The sequence below is a fragment of the Halichoeres trimaculatus genome, unplaced genomic scaffold (assembly GCF_033239565.1).
Source record: "Halichoeres trimaculatus isolate MK-OKI-2021-1 unplaced genomic scaffold, fHalTri1.1 fHalTri1_scaffold_20, whole genome shotgun sequence".
Taxonomy (NCBI): domain Eukaryota; kingdom Metazoa; phylum Chordata; class Actinopteri; order Labriformes; family Labridae; genus Halichoeres; species Halichoeres trimaculatus.
In genome coordinates this window covers 16,834,109-16,853,092 of record NW_027437198.1, presented here as the reverse complement: position 1 = coordinate 16,853,092, position 18,984 = coordinate 16,834,109, and the positions used below count along the sequence as shown (strand labels likewise).

General features: G+C 41.3%; 2 protein-coding genes across 2 annotated transcripts in view; one reads left to right on the top strand and one right to left on the bottom strand.

Moving 5' to 3' along the window:
- csf2rb (colony stimulating factor 2 receptor subunit beta) overlaps positions 1-15,594 on the bottom strand; it is a 53,956-nt gene extending 38,362 nt beyond the window's left edge. Inside the window, exon 1 of the mRNA XM_074696978.1 lies at positions 15,529-15,594. The gene's annotated coding sequence lies outside the window, so the exon portion shown is untranslated. The remainder of the gene's footprint in view (positions 1-15,528) is intronic.
- LOC141809789 (parvalbumin alpha-like) overlaps positions 1-18,113 on the top strand; it is a 38,685-nt gene extending 20,572 nt beyond the window's left edge. Inside the window, exons 2-5 of the mRNA XM_074696979.1 lie at positions 14,416-14,481; positions 15,554-15,686; positions 15,801-15,910; positions 17,447-18,113. Coding sequence (XP_074553080.1) covers positions 14,421-14,481; positions 15,554-15,686; positions 15,801-15,910; positions 17,447-17,472 — 330 coding nt within the window. The 5' untranslated portion in view covers positions 14,416-14,420 and the 3' untranslated portion in view covers positions 17,473-18,113. The remainder of the gene's footprint in view (positions 1-14,415; positions 14,482-15,553; positions 15,687-15,800; positions 15,911-17,446) is intronic.
- The last annotated feature ends 871 nt before the right edge of the window (positions 18,114-18,984 follow it).

Below are 18,984 nucleotides of genomic sequence, written 5' to 3'. Positions count from 1 at the left end.
GCAGTGGTCTGTAACACGACAGGTGGGCTATAAATCCTGTACTGTTGGAGGTTAAAACGTGCCCAAAGATTTATCGTCAATGTGCTTTTACTTTGTTTACTATGTATTCAAATAAACTCCCTCCCTTCTCCATTTTTCCCTTCAGGATGTGACGCTGAAATACTGTTAGCTATATTGAGCTAATGATATAACCCAGGGTCAAAATATCACAAGTTAACGTATCACATCTTTTTCATCAATAAATCAAAGTTAAGAAGAATTAACCCTTAATGGGAAGAGGAAAACACTATGGATCACTTCTGCACACCAAAAAAACAAGGAAAATTTTTTAAAAAACTCCACAAAAGTAATAAATTCTTGCATAACACAATAACACAGTATGGTTAAAATCTTGAATTTCAAGGTACTTCAATGAAGGCCCTATAAAGTTAAAGTGGGGCATCTTAGCACAATTCAAGGTGATCTAACATTTTTTTTAACCAGATAGCTACTGCTATAATAAGGCTTTATTAGCACATGATGATTGTCATGCTAATGTTACTTAAGATAATAACTGAGGTATTTTTGTTGCATTATGTGGCACTAAAGAATGGTAATTTTAGCCATTTTCTGCATTATTTGCAATTTTGTGGGGCTAAATGCTAAGACTAACTGTAGCAAGACAATGTCTGTCAGTAAATAAAGAAGATAAATTTAACTAAATACATTAAACTGAATAAATAATGTAGCCAAGGAACTGGGTTGTTACCAGTGCTAAAATGCTAATATTTGCAAGAGAAACCAAATGATTGTGGATCTCTCTTTAAAGTAACTCTAAATCAACTAGCAAGTTAATACTGCTTATAACTGTCCTCAGTATTCTGATGTAGCTAGCTAGCTTAACCCTCGTAGTGTCATCCTGACCTCAAATGAAATCTTTTGCTGTCAAAACAGAGATTTCCTTTTTGTAAACAAACTCTATTGCAAATACTTCTGGAGAGAGAGAAAAAATCTTGGTAATAGGTTAGAATTAAGTACAACTAAATGTGTAACCCAAAATTAAACTATTTATACTATGTGCTTAAAATACTAGTAAATCCAGGTGGGAAGGACAAAAGGTGTATGGCACACAGGAGGACATTACAAGGGTTAAATCAGGTAGCACTTTCAGAGCCTGACTCAAGAAAGGAGTGTGCAGCTTCTGCTCCCGCTGAACCTGAAAGGCATCCCAGACAACGTCATGTGGATAGACTTCAGCACCGCCAGAATAAGAGCACACAGCTCAGCTCTGTGCAGCACAGAGTGGGGATGTTTTCAGCTAATCTCAGTCACAATCAAACACAAAACTGGAGCAAACAGCACAGAGCTGCAGAGCTTTGTACGAGCTTCTGTGCTTGAAAATCATCAGAACAGTTTAGTTTGTAAAGTAGACCTTGAGACAGAGCAAATAGAGGGGGCAAAAGAGTAGGGGTTTAATTGTCTAGTATTTTTAACACCTTAAACACATGAATGAATGCTCTGACAAAGTGAGGAAGACATCATTCATGTGTTGCCATTGCAGGGCTGTAAAACTCTTCCAGATTGCCCCTTTCCTGTCCTGTCCGACTAACTACCTGCCTGTCTGTGCATGCTCAGCTTTAAACTGAAGTCACTTTGCACACATGCACCCTTATTTAATGTGGGTTATACTAACAGCATCTATTTGATGCTAATTGATTGACAGCTGGAGTGATAAAGGTCCCTCCCTCTGCTTTCAAACTGGCAGAGTCATGTCCAGAGGCTCCTTCACCCGCATGAGTCCTTGACTGAAATTAGATTTTAACTGCAGTGCGGCTGGCTTGGAGTGCACGGCACGCTGCGAGCCACTTGGAATAATGTGTGTTAATGGACCATCCACTTAGAATGACTCTTAAACTTATACTGTCCATAAAGAGTGAATACAGTGAGACATCTGCAGGATAAGGCGCTGATTTCTCCACAAACACCGTGCTTTTATACAGAGCAGCTTTAAGAGTGGAGACACCCGGCTGCCCTTGGATTAACAAAAGGAGCACATGAACGCCAGACAGACGGATCAGGCCGTCTGTGACAGAGAGTCGTTGTTGGTTATTATCATAACGTGCAGATGTGCCCATATGCTGCTGGTGTAATTTGAGTCTGAGAGGATTTAAGAGAGGAATAATCTTCAGAGATTTTCTCCTATTTATTGCCTGACACTAGTGATTTGTCGGAATTCGATATTCGTTACAGCTCACACAGCACACATACCGTAGCTGGCGTATTTCTGTGTACACACAGAATTCAAGGTCAAACGCTTCATATGCATGAATGTGGCATGTGTTTACTTCTAATGTATGAGTGCTTCTGTCCATCCTGGCATTAAAGAAATTAGTGTTTGCAGCTGTGTGTATGAAGTCTGAGTCTAGCTGAGATGGAAAGGTTTTTTTTTAACCTCACCACTGTTAATGTGACTTAAGTACAGTTCAGATTTGTTCTCCTTGTAAAGAATCCTCAGATAGTGTTTGTCATGGATTGGCAATTTAGTAAGATTGATCGGTGGAAGTCTTTTGTAGTCCACAGAAGAAAATCAATCTCCTCTGTCAACTTCCCTTTTTCCAGTCTTATATAAAACAGCTCTGCCTCTTTCCAGAGTGAACCCTGCTTTAAAGATTTACTTTAAAAGTGTGCTCTCTCGTCCCTCCCTCATCCTCTGTCTCTTTGAATATTCACTCGCTCTCATATCTCAGTGCTGGTACTCATATAGCTTCTGAAGCAGGTGTCGGTTATTCCCAGACACCTGTTGTCTGAATTCACACTATTCTTTCAGCCAAGGCCAAGACGAGTGAGCAATTCACACCAACCCCTCCTCTGCCAGATCTCTTCTTAAGACCCTCTTCACACGCTGCAACTCTCTTTAGAGTTTTGTGTAAGTGAGTTAGCCAAGCTTTGCTTTATTCAGGACTTTCATGGAAACCAATTTATCTTTCCATCTTCAGACAGAGGCTATTTTGCATTTAGAATCTAATAAAATATTCAAAGAGGGGGTATTGTGCTTCTTGTAGTCTTTATTCTGTTCCTCTGGTGCCCCAGTAGTAGCTTTAAATGAAAGAAATCCCTATTTTTCTTATCGTGGTGTTTTAGAAAACCCTTATTTGAGCCTCTGTCTGAAATATTTCATTTGTTCTTCAAGAGTTCCTGCTCCATAAACCCTCTGATTGGCAAGTCCTTTTAGCCCCGTTTCCAACAAGTAGTCTGGTTTAGGTCAGCACGTTTTGGCTCTGTTAAGCCTGGTCTTGTTTGTGTTTCCACAGCCAACCGTGCCCCCTCGTGGTAGGCAGCGTGTGAGCCAGATGCAAATAGCCGCATCAGTTACATAATAGCGTGACACCATAGCAGTGCGACACAGTGTGCCCCGCTAATAAATCCAATGAAGAAGAAAAACGTGGCACAGTAAACAAAAAGCAACGATGGAAGACATCCAGCATTTCGTCCTCTTTGTGATTGGCATGTAGCTCTCTGATACAAAGTGCAATCAAGCCTTTTTTCTGAGAAGACTGTGTGCCGCCAGGATAAATGTAGCCACTGTTGCACGGTAAGTGAGTATTCCAATCAATCAACGGTCTGCAGCTCCACCTTCCAAGATTGGATCAGTTCAGTCTGGCACCCCTATAGAAGAGTGCCAAAAAGTGCGATGGTTAGTCTCTGTTATTTGGGGACCTGTCTTAGGATTATGCCCCATTTACACAACAGTGTTTCATCTGAAGATGCTAAAACGCAGTGAAAAAAATCTGTGTTTACATGGAAACGCCTAGGTACTGAAGATGCTGTAGTAAGCATGCCAGGCCTGTAGTCGGCGCCATAACTGTCTTGTCAAGAAGCCGCTTTTGGGAGATCTCCACCAAAGTAGAGTTGAGCCGATCATCTGGTGTATCGGTGAATACTAAGTATAGAAGTGGAGTAACAGATGCACATTTTGTTGAAAGACAGTCAGCAGATTCGGCAGATTGAGCAGTACAAGCACAACACGGTAGTTAGTGACGATCGTATCAATGGTTCTGTTGTCCTTTTGTATGCGCACGCACGAAGCGGAGTGTGACGTCATTGTTTTCACTGAAAACGCCGGCTTACTGTTTACACAGCAACTGTTTTGGCAGCTTTTCAGAAAAGTCCCACTAAAGTTTGCATTTCAGGTCAGCTGAAACCCAGTTTCTGTGTAAAAGTGAGGCTCATCATTCAGCAAGTTTTCAAGAAGATTTTATGCTATTTTAAGAACTGAGCATTTCTTATCAGTTTACAAACCAATCAAGGGATTTCTTCAACACAAATAGAGGTTTGAATATCCTGCATTGTTACTTTATGTCCATGTTTAAAGTATAAAAAGCAAAATATCTCCTCTTTGAGTGGTGATGGTCAGGAGAAGTGCGGAAGATAATTTCCCTTTCTGCGCATATGGCTCCAGTGTTTATCTTGGTACACAGTTAAAGCTGTAGTGTAATCCCCTCTAATGTGAAGCTGTTGTAGTGACATTAACAGCTGTGAATACTTCTTCCTGTATTGTGTAGAGAGTTTTCAACATCATCTCAAAGGTCTAAATACTAAGCCTGCAAAGCCAGTAGCGAGGCGACCTCAGTGACACCAGATGACACCGGTGGGGATATTGATGGAGGTGATTAAGATGCTGTTGATGAAAACAACCTTGACACTTAATGGCTTTGGTAGTTCCAACACTGACCTGAGGGATCTCATCTTCCAAACAGACACACTGAAAGAAGCCTGACAGTCAACACACTTACACATCTTTCTAAATCACATCCTGCTGATGAATGTTTACTCCATGCAGCCTTTCACACTCCATCATCCTCTCCTCTCCACCGTCGAAGTTTCCCCCTACAGACAGGTCAATTATTCTTTCAGTCTCTTGGTGTCTCTGTAATTCTGATTGAGGACGAGTTGTCAATATGTGCAGGCCCTGCAGCGAGGAGTGTCCCTCTGCATCGTGTCATGGAAGAGGAGGGGAATTACAAGAAGCTTTTTTATTTACACAGGAAGAACAATTATTAACTTTGCGGAGCGTGCTTCGTGAAAAGTACACGCTTTGGACACACATGTTCACGCAAACAGACAGCAGACCCAATTGAATCAGACTTACAATTAAGGGGGTAATCACTCCTCCCATCTTCTCTTCTGCTGCCTTTTCCATTCATCTATTTATTTATTTATCCATCTCTCTTTTGTCCGGTCTTTGCTGGGACGGTGCTTTTCTTTTTCTCCTCTCCCATTTTTTTCTTTATGCAGATTCTCTCTCTCTCTTTTCTCGCCTTGTAAATTCTGCATCATTCTTCAATTCAATGTTCCCTCTCTGCTCCTTTTAAATGGAAACATGGGATAAACTGCTGAGACAGAATTTCAAACAGCACAGGGATTACAAAAATGAAGTTGGAAACATTGGTGTTATAATCCCTGTTTGGGCACAGGCCATGGAGTGGATTTGTTGGCAGTTTATTGAAAAAGTTTTCTTCCTATGGGTCACTATTGCTACGCTAAAGCTTCACTGTGAGGTCTATCATATTATCAAACAGATGCCAATCATCGGAAAATCCTTAAGCTGCTTTAAATCTCCTTTTCATTGCTAGCTGAGTTTGCTTCAGTGGTTAACCTAATCTTGTGATTTAATTTTTGTTTCCATGATTTTTCTTCTCCTCCCTGTCCATTCATCATCAAACCCTGACAAACCCTGGTGGGATCCACCGTTCACCTCTCTGACCTCATCCCTCCCTTTCAACTTTTCCCTTTTGCTGTGTTGGAGTTCCTCTCCTGCCATCCCTCTTTTAATTCATCCTCTTTCATCACCTTCCTCCAGCTCCCTCTCAGCTTAGCTTGTCACCACTCCATCACTTTCTACTCCCTTTCTCGTCTCTCTCCTCTCCCCCTGCTGAGCCCTTTGTCAGTCCAAGGAGAGCAGTTAGAAGCACCCGGGCACACCGTGGGATCAAGGTAACCCTCAGAGGCTATTTAGCCGCTGTGAGGGGGCTGCAGGAGGTGATAAATTTAGAGCTGGAAAATGGGTTGAAGGAGGAGAAAATTAGTTGTCACAAGGTTGCATCAAAATAAGATGAAGATGTTTTAGGAGGAGATGAGAGAGAAAAGGTGGAGAGGTTCAAAAGATTTAAAACGAAGAGGCTGAAGTTTGTGAAGGAGACTGGGAGTGAGATGAATAAGAAGTTTTTGAAAAGGGAAACAAGGGGGCCAAGGTTAGAAACAAAATGAGACAAGAAAAGGAGAAGAGGCAGGTTTAGAGGATTGTTCAATGGTTTCATCTAAAATACAGTTTGGTTAGCCAACTGTGAATTTGTGGTAGGCGTAGTATAAGCCGGATGTCGTTGGATGTGTCAGTTACACAATAGCGTGACGCCATAGAGCAGGATACAGCGTACCTCACTAATAAATCAAACAGCAAAGAGAAATGCAACAGATTAAGTGACTTTTTTTTTTTTTAACAATCAACAGTCTGCAGTGTTGTAGTTCCACATTCTAGGATCAGATTGGTTTGGCCAGGCACCCCAATGGGAAGGTCCCAAAAAGTGGGACGGTTCGCCATATCCTCTGATCTGTAGCCCCTTTGTCGGGGAATGATAAGGGGTTAGGCTACAATTTCCCAGCTGTCATCAATGTCTTAGCACAGTGAAATTTCCAATTAAAAGGGTTCAGCATCCAAAAAAGGAATGGTACTGCTTAAAAGATCGACAACATGACAGCTTTATTCCACTAGACCCATAGTCGGTCCATCTCCCGCTTTCAGAAAATCCACATTCACGTGACCACAGCTTGCCTGTGGTCAGGCTCTGATCGTTGATGGACGAGGCAGCACCATAGACTGTAAGAAAAAAAGGAAGTCCGCTTGCTCAGCTCGAAGTGAGGTCTCCACAAAAACCGCTTCCCCTGGTGGCTGGCTGCAGTATAGGTTAAAAAAAATCCAGCTTTCCAGCCATTCCAGATGGGCTGTGGTCAAAATTAAAAAAAATAATACTCCTCATAGAAATGTTTCTCACGTCCGATTGATATGGTGATTTGAAGATATCATATGGCTGCCTTGTATTCAAGTCCTCTTTTTTCTGAATAGCTTCGTTTTCATTAGTTAGACATTATACATTACATTACATTAGTTTAACGATGATTGACAGCTGCCATTCTCATGTATTTTTTTCAGGGACTGTAAAATATGTTGGGAGGTAGTGTCAAGAAGTGATTAGACACTCGAAAGAAAAAAAATATATATTATTTTTGTCACCCGGCTCTACTCAGATTCTCCCAGAATCCCTCACAGTCTCCACTGCGCAGACTCTGGCTGCAATTGCTGCTAATGGCTGCGCCTGTGACGGGGGAACTTTGGCTTCAAAACCGTACAATGGTAAATGGCGGAGCCACGCTGTCCACTCTATATACAGTCTATGGGCAGCACCATGCTGGACCACAACAAAATTGAGATGGACCAGACACAGATCTGGTGGAAGTCTGACCTAAAGCTCCCCCAAGTGAAGCAGACATGGGTCAATACATGACAAATTTACCCAAAGTCAGGTTGATTTGTGTACCTATATCAAAGCCTCAGCTCTTCTTCCACTGCAAAGACTGTTTGCTCATAAATATTTTAACTGGCTGTTACTATTTTGTAGCCACTGTTTTGTGTACCTTATTTTAAAGTGTTACCCGATCAATCCCTCCCACTTTAAAAGTGATTCAAGCCAGAATAAAACTGAACAGCAATAAAGCATGGATCGTAAATCTTGCAACTGTCTCATAAATATTGTATCTTGTCAGTAACGGAGATCATACCAGCTGTTGCCCGAAGTCTCAGGGCACAAAAATGGCCATCCTGTTTTTAAATGTTCTCAACACACGTAAAACTGTCCCTCCAAAGAAAGATTGTTTAGGACTTCCACGTACTGATGGTTGCCCTTAAGTCTTGTATCGACCTCTCCTGAAATGTCATTGTGAGGTTTCTTCAGTAATACCACCGGTGGAAACAGCTGATGTTTGCGGTGATCTATAATCACTTCACATCTATAAGTGCCCTCGAGGGAGGATTCCTGTGCAGGGAGCGCTGCACTATCTAAAAGGGACATATAGCCTGCTGCTTTATTGTTGGAGGTTGGCAAAGAAAGGCAAGAGGATACCTTCCTCATTCCTGTAGAGTAGAACATAGAGACTTTCAAGAGTCCCGTACATCTTAATGCAGTTATAGCTTTCATTTAAAATACAAACTGAGATTCTTTTCTTGTACTTACTTAATGAAAATAATGGTAACTAGACTCGAGAAATGCTTTGAGAGCTCCCTGCTTTTCCACTTGCCTATGTGGAATGCCAAAGCCACACTATAAGCAGCACATAAGCATGAGTAAAGGCTTAGGGTATAAAAGCTTCAACCAAGAAGTTCAAGACAGATTGAGAAAAAAAGAGAGTGAAGGGGGACGAGTTCAGACCAGAGGGGGATTAAAGCTCTGAGGACGTGTGAGAAAATGGAGTGGTGAAATCAAATGTCTCAAAGGAAGGAGTGAAAGAGAAAAGGAGGAGCAAGAAAAGGTGTGTATAAGAAAAGAAGCTGGCTGGTATGACAGATGAAGATTGATGATTATTAATAGTACGGTTTGATTAGCATGAGAGCACTCAGGAAAGTGATACGAGCAACCCAGCATCACTGGACGCCCATTTTTCATCCAAAAATAGTACAGGAGGTCACGTATAAAACCGACAGAGGAGGCCCTGAAACTTACCGGGCTTCCCTCTTGCGTCTATCTGTCCTTTTCTCCCCTGAGTCAGTATCCGTCAGCATTAAGCAGGTAAGAGAAGGAACTGAAATGAATGAATATACCTCTAACTCTAACATGAGGGACATATACGGTCTATCTGCAGTGGGTGGTTGGTATTCACATCACAGATTCCACAGCTCTGGATGTTTCTTTGTGATCAAATGGATGATAAATTGAACCAGTAGGAGGCGTCGGCAGAACGAGAAACACTTGAAGAAATGTGATGTACCTTATTTAACAAGCTCCTCTGCAGAATGAGATCGGATTAAGATACACAGATCGTACATCAACAAGACAATTACCTTCAGACAGCTGCGTTTGCTGCCAAAATAAGGGCACAGGTGTGGTTTTATTACAGAGCTCACTTGTTTTATCTTTCAAGGTCATATTTTAATTATACCTAATAAGATAAAATACAGCCTCCCTCTGAGCTCCAGGGAAGCGTAACTTTGTCAAAATGCTGATACAGAGGAAGGGGTGAAGTTGCTCTTGAGAATTAATTTCCTCTGATTCAATAGCTGATCACAGGGAATTTGAAAAATGTTGCACGTGCCCATAAAGTCAACACACAATATGAATGAATATTCATAAGCAGTGTAATACTAAGGAAGATGCTGTCTCAGTTAATTAATGAGAAGGACGTTTGATATTTTGTTTGTGTGGCAGGATGATAAATAGCTGCTTTACACAGTTCTCAATGCTGCAGTCTTTAAAGGCAGATTGAATGGATTCACGTCTTTAATTGCTTCGGTATTATTTCATGTAAATATGTTAAGTATGCATGCTTCAGATTGCTTTCACATGCATGTGTTTGGAATCTCATCAGAGTTTGCTATTTTGTTGGATTTATGTGTCTCAGTTGATTATGTTTGGTATGAGCAACAGGCACCGTTGGGGGTAAGGGTAAGGACATTGGGCCTCATTCACAAATAAATGTGTAGAAATGTTCTTACTCTGCACACAATTTCCGTGTTAACACAAAATCACTCATATTCATCACATGTGCACATCAGCCAATTATGAATATATAGTGTTTATATATAAGACCCAATGACTGACAGGGGCCTTATAAAAATATGATAACATATTCTGCAGTGAGGTGCAGTTACCATAGTGTTACTCCAAAAATAGTTGTTGTATTTTAACAACTTTTGGACAAATCTGAAATGTGAACAGGCCCTCACGTTCTCATTTTGAATCTATAAAACTTGAGTGACCCCATATCTTGAAGAGGGGTATTATGCTTTTTTGATTCATAATCCTGTCCCACTGGTGCCCCCATATAGGCTTACATGATTAAAAGCTTGAAAATGAGCCCTATTTCTTTTTTTTTACACTACTTTTAAGAAAACACTTATTTCAGTCACTGTCTGAACAGGCTTAGTTTTAGCTCCTGTCTCTTTAAGGCTCCCTGCCCCACAAACCCCCTTCCTTCTTATTGGCCAGAGGCCTGTTGGGGGGCTATGGGCAAACCTTGGTGTTTGAAGCCTGCCCTTACAACATGTCGTGAACCAGTTAGGAGATCCTAAAACGATGACCTCATCTTTTCTGCAGGTCTCATGATGATCTTGTGCAGTTTTTTTTAGAGCAGGGCATTTTAATCAGTTTACAGAAACATTTTGGGGTTTCTACAACCTATGAATATGAAGCAGTTTGAAAATCAGTGAAGTGTAAACATCCAGCATTGTCATTTTACTCCCTCTTTAAAAAGCTGATATGTTAGCTATGGAGTCATGCAGGACAATGTTAGCATGCTAACTCACAGAACTTGAATGGCGTTTTGTCTGTATGCCAACATCTTGTTTCACAAACACTCGCATGCTGATAGTGATTTTTGCTCTAAGCAATGAACGCTGTACAATTATAAACACACACACTCACACACACACACACACATACAGTATTATTTTTGCCAAGCTGTAACCGTGTGGTTGAGCTTGTCTATCCTGTACCTGCCAGGATTAGACAGTGGACAGCAGTGATAACAGTGAGCTGATCCTCAGGCCTCTGCAGGACTCTTATCGAACCCATTCCCTGACTGTGCTGAGCGTGTGCGTGTGTGTGCGTGTGTGTGGCTGCAGGCGTGTGTATTTTTTACGCTCTCTCTCTATCGGCAGCTCTGTGAAATCAATAGACAATAATGAAGCACACTAAAAAGAAAGGTTCTGGCTACATCCAACCATCAAGCTTAATTAGAGATCAACTCCTCAGATCAATAATTTAGATAAAGAGCTTATATAGAGGAAGAAAATCACTGAGGCTCTTTTGATTCGAGCAAATGTCCAGTTAATAGTTCTTCAGCGGCTTCAGATTAATGCTGCAATTACAGTTTCTCCTTTACTGGCTCTTCATAGACACTGACTAAACTATAAACATCATTTAGATAAACTAATATTTCAAACTATTCTGAAATACCATATCAGACTTCTCCTGGGTGTATGTTTATTTTTCTCAGGTTTTTAGTCACAAAGTTGTCTTTATCCCCTCTAGCGGTGAAAGAAGCAGCTATCATTAAATATTTTGTGCTTCATGAAAGAAGCTTCAGACAAGTTTTGAAAAAGATAAACCCTTTTAAAGACTTATTGATGGAAGTGAACAAATTTCTCTGATCTGAAGAGCTGGACTAAACTTGCTGAACCAATCCTGACGTTGAACAGATCCTTGTTTCTCTTTCTGTGTGATTCATACTCAACATCTGAGAGATTACTCAGGAAAAACAGCACAGCATCACCATCACTTCATATCTGATACCAGCAAGGAGAATTTATGACCTCCACTCTGTAATGAAGGGTTTTTTGAGTGGATACTATTTCTTATTCATGCATGATTTTAAAAGGAAAACAAACGACAGTGACCTCACTTTAAACCTTATAGACAGGAAGCTCCAGGGCTGCATCAGTGGCATAAAAAAACAATCGCTCCAAAAACCAATACTTATTGTTAAATAAATCATACAACAGCAGCACGGAGGGGAGAAACTTAACACACAATCCCCTCAAAGACGGAGTATGTGGAGGAAGAGGGTTCACCTCCAGTTCACAAACTGCGCGCAGTGATACCAAGGAGGAGTCTATGCGTGCAGTGTGTTTCACTTTCTTCTTTCAAACTGTGTTTTTCTACTTTTACAGACACTCCCACAAACACACACACAGCAGCTAAAGGAGCATAGCAGGCTCATGTTGCTGTTTTAAAGCTTTCCACCTTCTCGCCCTGCCTGCTTGGCACCCTCACATAAAAGCAGGAATATTCACACGTTCATGCAGCTGTTACAGTAGGAGAGGAGCTGGCAGCCCTGTAGCATGGTTAGGTTTCCCACACTGAAGAGGGAACAAAATGATGGGAATGTCCCACCAGGGAAACCCCAGTTTAACCTGCTCCACAGGTTGAAAATGAAAAATTATTATCAATTTTAATGTATTTTTAATATTCAGAATACGTTCTCTTTTTGTTGGCTTTACCTCCAGTAGCTCTAAACCTAATTCTTGCTCAAATGAAACCAATTTCAGGTATCAGGGGAACTTTAATGATTAAACGTAGAATCTAGGTTGACTCAATAAGAGCCAAGAAACAGAGAGCAGCACGAGAGATTTGGAAAGTTTTCTGCCTTGAGTTTGGTGGCATTTTAGCGTGATGAGCTCAATCAGAAGAAGTACAAAAGCAGTCTGACCAAGATTTATCTTCACTGAGTTTTACAGATTTTGGGAATATCTTTATCTAGCCTTTTAAGGGGCAAAAATATAAGAGGACCGAGGTCGTAGCCTTGTGGAACACCTTAGCTGAAATCAACATCAGAAGGAGAAACTCAGCTTTTAGGCTGGAGTATAAGGATGATTTTGGTACATTTTGGTCCAAATGGTGATCTTGTACTTTGGTCAAAGAAGGTGATAATGTTTTGCTTTTGAACTTAAACAAAAGACAAATTTTAACTCACAACGGAGCGAAAAGGAGTTCCAGATACGTGCAGGGAGACTGCTGATAAACAGAACCACAGCTGGTCTTTACACTGTCCCTTTCAATAAATAAATGCAGCATACTTTATACAGTCCTACTAGCAGCACACACACGGAGGTATCTCAGTAAATCAATCTTATCCTCCTCGTTTCACGCTGAATGGTTTCTTCTACCCGCAGACCTCAGAGAAGTAAAGGTCAGTGGTAGAGAGGCTGTGTGTTTATCACGACAAAGGATGGGCCATGTGGTCACACTCTTTCAGCGCCGCTCTTTATTGATCTCTGTGTGCCGTGCATTATGTTACCAAAGTAGATAACAGCGTACCTCCAAAGACGCTCATACATCACTGAAGCTGAGTGTGAGGTTAACAACATTTATCCGTGTTTCTTTATCAAAACAGTTACAGATCAGGCCGGGTTAGAAGTAATAAATCCTTGGACATCATTAACTCAGAGAGCGCTCGCAAAGTACTGAATCCCACACCAGCCAGATGGATAAAATTTTTAGTGTTTATGGGTTTTTATTAGCCTTTAGTGCAGCCACAAACCACAAAATGGCAGACAATAAATTAGTGAGTGTATTTGGATTTCCCCAGGCGGGATAAGAGAGAATGATGTCGAATGTGTGGTTAGTAACAGGTGGAAATGTACAGGATGCTTAGACTGTATTTCCACCGAGAAGGACGGAGTGTCAGGATCAGCATTATGCTGCACAGACAAGAATGAAATTAATCCTCAATTATCACAGTGACCTTTCTGTTTTCCCCTTCACTGCTTCAACTTCATGTAATACCTTGTTCTGATTCTGCAAGGTAAGACTCAGGAAACAGTGATTGTGGGAACCTGGTGGTAAACAAAGAGAGTAAACAGACTTCTGTTCACAGTTAAAGAAAATATCGAACGCCTCACACTGCTACCACCCCAGGAATATTTACAGAATACAATGATATGATATCAGCGCTCAGCTCTTAGTGACACAGCTTAGCAGATAGTTAAAACAAAGATATGGAAGTATATTATTCAAAAGCTGCAAAAATCTTTCAAAACAACAACAACCTCTAACTCTGGATTTGATCGAGGTGACCACAGGAAATAACAGAGGAGAGCGGGGCAGCACTGAAAGTCAAAGGAGGGTGACTTTAGATGCGGCGATCAGGTTCAAGAACACAAAAAGTCAAAGCAGCGTGAAGTGCTGAGCTCGGCTTTCACGGTGTGAGGAAGAAGAGGATGCTCTGATCAGGACTGGGCTGACAGAGTGAATTCTCCTGCGATATATCAGACGCAGCTGAGACTCATATGGCCTGCTAAAACTCTTCACCCTCTTTCATCTCAAGGATAGGGCTCTAATAGAATAGAAAACATGACTATGCACATCACCCTGGTTTGGACTCCCCTTCCCTTCCTGTGTTTCTTTATTACATTTTCTGTATTTAAATCTTGAAGACTCTACTCCTTGCTGCCTTATCTTCTTTCCACTCCACCACTCCCTCTTCTCACTCCCTTTGTCCTCGTAGACTGTCACTAATACATTCTGTCACTCATCACCTCCTGCTCACATGTCCTGGTTTCCTGCTCCATTTCCAGAGTGTCACCAGTGTAATACGAGAATGTCTCTGTGTTCTTTCTTTGCTCTTTAGTGACCTTGTGCTCAACCTATGTGTCCTTTTTCTCTCTGACAGCAAAGATGGCAATGAGCGGCATCCTCAACGCTGATGACATCAAGAAAGCTCTGGGTGCATTTGCAGGTAAACCGTTAGCTTAGACCAAAAGTAATTCTTCACAGATCATGCTGTTTGGTAATAAATGAAAGCTTGGGTGACAAGTCTTCACAAAGTTGGTTGCCAAAGACCAAAGGATGGAGTTCTTCCACCACAGAAGTTTTTGATCACCCATTTGTCAATAGGAGGACGAATGAAGCACAAGTTGAAGGAATACTCTCCCTACAGTGAAGCATGGCGGTGTCTTAGAGATGCTCTGGGGCCGCTTTGGTTCTTCCGGCACTAGAAACCTGCAACTTATGGCGCGCAAGATGGATTCAATCGACTATGAGGAAATCCTATGAAGGAACGTCATGCCATCGCTGAGGAAGCTGAAGCTTTAGCATTGTTGGACCTTCCGCAAAGTCCACCAAGGTTCGGTCTCAGAAGAAGTCCTAGAATATTTTTCAATGGACATTTAAGTTGCCTGGTTTGAAACCCAGAGGAAATCTACGGTAGGTATCGAAGGAGGCCATTGCAGACCCCAGAACATTGCCCATGAGGAATGAGCAAAGATTCCTGAAGATGAAGCTGGTGTCTCTCCATGCGTCACGTTGGCAATGCGTGCTCGAGTAATTTTGTGACTGCAAAGTGGTACTTTTTGTTGAAACTGGAGATACCATGTTCAGATCTTAGTTGTGCTGAGCTTTTTAAGTTGTTCTTGTCTGATTTGTTCATTGCAAACAGCTGAACGTTTGTAAATTCTAGTGATAAACATGATTTGTGATGGAGGATGTATAATTTTGAGTGCAACTGTACCTTTAATGTATTTTCATGTATTTTTGACACTCAGAGCGAGGAGACAGAAAGAGCTCTATGACCCAGAACTGATGTGCCCTCCAGCAAACACATGTTCTCAATATTTAACTTCCACCCTGTTAGAAGGCTGCCTCATTACAAATAGATCTTTGCCTTTGGGTCTCATCCCTGAGCTCCACACAGGACGAACACTAAAGAATCTCCAAGAGTTTCATCACATCTAATCGTGCACTGCATTTGTTCATGGGATGAGGATGAGGAGTGCAAATGTCTTACCTTCTGCATCTTTGTGTGTGTGTAGCTCCTGAATCCTTCGACCATAAGAAGTTTTTCGAAATGGTTGGTCTGAAGGCCAAGTCTTGCGACGATGTGAAGAAGGTCTTCACGGTGCTGGACGCCGACAACAGCGGCTATATAGAGGAGGAGGAACTCAAGTAAGACAAAGATACACTTACACATAAACAATAGGAAACAACAAAGCTCTTCCCACAAACTAAACATTAGTTTTCTCTGACACAGCTCTGTTTGGCTATTCCGTCTCTGCACAGATACGTTCTGAAGGGTTTCTCCAAAGATGGCCGGGACCTGACAGACAAAGAAACCAAAGAATTTTTAAGAGCAGCCGACAAGGACGGGGACGGCAAGATCGGAGTCGACGGTAAGCATCAAGTTAAATCAGTTTGGGGGGTTGTAAAGTCACACAAACTGTCAACAAGCAACAACAATGCTGAAGGACTTAAACTCAGTCTGCCAAGCTCAGAACATGTTCAGAAATATGGGTTTATTGGTGTCCATAATTTACAATCAGACCGTTATCGAGCCAAACAAACATTTTTGGGGTTCCGAGTGTTGGACATTATGTTTGTATAACCAAAAATAAAAAGAAGAGGCAATTGGCAGATACCAAAATAAAAGTAAACACTACAATTGGGACATCCTGTTTACTAGAGCTGCTCTACTTAATGAACAGTTATCACCACCCAACACACTAACACGAGGCAGCAGCTTCTCAGCTGTAGATGAGCTTCAGCACACCATCCGTCAACCGCACTCCACATCCAGTACATTAAAGTAAACACAGTAAAGATGACAGAGTTTAAAACAAATCAGAATAATGTGGAGGTGAGTGTTTGATGGTGGAAAAGCTGCCTTTTCTGTGCGGGCTGTTCAGCCCCAACTAAGTGGAAAGACTCACATCAGCTGGACTGACAAATTGGTCCTCGAACTGCTTAAAATTTAAAAGTTAGTAGATGTGTATGCTAGCTAACAAGTTACTAATGTTTTATCTTTAAGTACACCACAATATCTGTCCAGTATTTCACTATGTGTTCGTTTTTAGTACGGTGGCCTGAAGGTAACAGATGATATGCAAATTGAAAATGGTTTGCAAAAGGAAAACAACACAACACATCAATGGAAAACACAAAGGTTAACATTACAACACGAGTGCAAACCCTCCATACATATACAAGGCAGCCAAAAGTCACCACAACAGTTGGATGTAAGAAACATTTCTATGAGCATAGCCCATCTAGAATGGCTGGGGAGATGGATTTTTTGACCTATACTGCAGACAGTCACCAGGGGGAGCAGTTTTTGTGGCGATCACAATTCGGGCCTAGCAAGATATTGTCTTCTTTGAAAAAAAAAAAAAAAAAAAAAAGTCTATGAGTGAGACCCCCACAGAGCTATATTTATCACAGCTGAAGTTAAAAAAGAAAACAATATATCCTTATTTTTGAATTTCTTCTTTATCTACTGGGATAACTATCCATTAGAAAAACCACTAAAGCTGACCTCTTTTAACTTCAATTGTGCTGCAGTGTTTGCTTTTGTGTTTTTTGTTGGTGAGGTTGTGCTGTTTCTTTTTGCAAAGCAATTTTAATACACAAATTATCTGACACCTACCAGCCACAGTTTTTTTAGTTTTCAAATTTTAAAGAAAAGAGGAAAGAAAATATCAGATCAGATATTTCAGTGGGAATGAGAATGAAGAGCATAGATCTTTCAACACAGGTCTCAAACACCAAGGTCTGCCCATAGCACCAATCAGAGGGAAGGTGTTTTGTGGAGCTGGGGGACACTAGAGGAGCAGTATGCAAACTTAAGAAAAGCACGACACCTTTTTAAAAGCAGCTGAAGACCTTCATTAGTTTAAGTATTATTTCCTTACTTTCTGTCTTTTCTCTCACAGAGTTCACCACCCTGGTGAAAGAATGAGAAGCTACCTGGTGTGACTGACGGCACTCCAAGATCACCTCCGATCCGCCGCTACATCCTGACACCTGCTGGCTCCCCCTTCCCTCCCCAACACCCCCACGCCCCCCTCACTCCCCCCACCCTGTCTCCCAGCCCACCAGACTGCCGCTGACTCCTGCCACATGCACTCTTCTTCCTCACCTTCTCCCACACTGCTGTTTTCACTGAGTGCAGTGCAATACGATGACCCACAGCTATATTTATCATATTTATTTCTCCTTTTTATACAAGCGTTTCTTCTTCCTTTCCCTGTGTAGAAAGTAAACATGCCTGCAGGAACAAACCTCACATTTTAAAGCATTAAGTAGAAATTTTAAGAGATGATAAGAGAATGACCCTCGTTTGTGTTTCTGTTTTACTCTCTTTAAGTCGACCCTTCCTCTTTCTTTACCTCTCCTTTTCTTTCTGCATCATTCTCACCTCTGGCACCGTTCCCTTCCTGCATTCACTCCTTTCTCTCCCTCCCACTCCAAACTTCTTCCATCTTACTATCTATCATCCCTTTCTCCTCTGGTAATGAGCTGTTGTAAAACATACCAAAAGAAGAAAGAGGTCAAGCTGTGAAAGAATCAAATAAAAAGAAAAAAACAAAGCCTGAAGAAGCGGTGACTCACTCTTAATGCTTTGATGTGATTCTTCTATCTGATTTTTTTCACTCCTTTTTCCAGTCTTGTCACTTTTACTCTTATCAAGCCGAACAAGTGAAGCATATCTTTACAGTAACCTATTCATGTATATGAGGTTGTTTGTATTCTTTTATATATATTAATAACGTTTGTTGTTTGAAAGGTCAAAATTAGCCTCCAGTTTGATTTATTAGCATTCATAAGCCCTGACTTTGGCATCTAAGCACTAAAAAGCAGGACAAAAATGAAAGATGTAGAGGTAAAATGTGCTTCAGAGACAGCAGAGGAGCCTCTTTCTGCTGCAGTCCACACTGCATTATGAATGTCACTTCTCTGAGACAGAGCAAGAGAAAGAAAGCAGAGGCCACATTATTCCACCTGCCAGAGAGCCTCAGCTCAAACAGTGCCGTGCTACTTTTACAGAACCGTGCCGTCAAGCCATTAGCACAATTGGATTCAAACTGAGAGTTCAATTTAGGTTAAGTATCCCCAGCGGAGGATCAAAACAGGCGACGCGGGAATCCTGATCTCTTTTAGTAGGCCATTATACTGCCTGAGCAAATAAACACACATCTGAAGCTAGGAGGCCGTCACTTTAGAAGACAAGTGGCAGAAATGTTCCTAACTACAGGTCCTAATGGAGGGTTTCGCAAAAATGACAGTGGGAAAATAGAGTTTTTTGGTGGGAAGGCATTTTCTCTGATCTAATAAGATCTTCACTTAAAGAGGGTGTATTCCGCTGTAATTTTCTGCAATAGTTTTGATATAAAGCAACATCGTTATGTTAATTCTTAATATGTGCTGATTTTTAAACTTATACATATTCATTTGGTTTAGAAATCCCTAA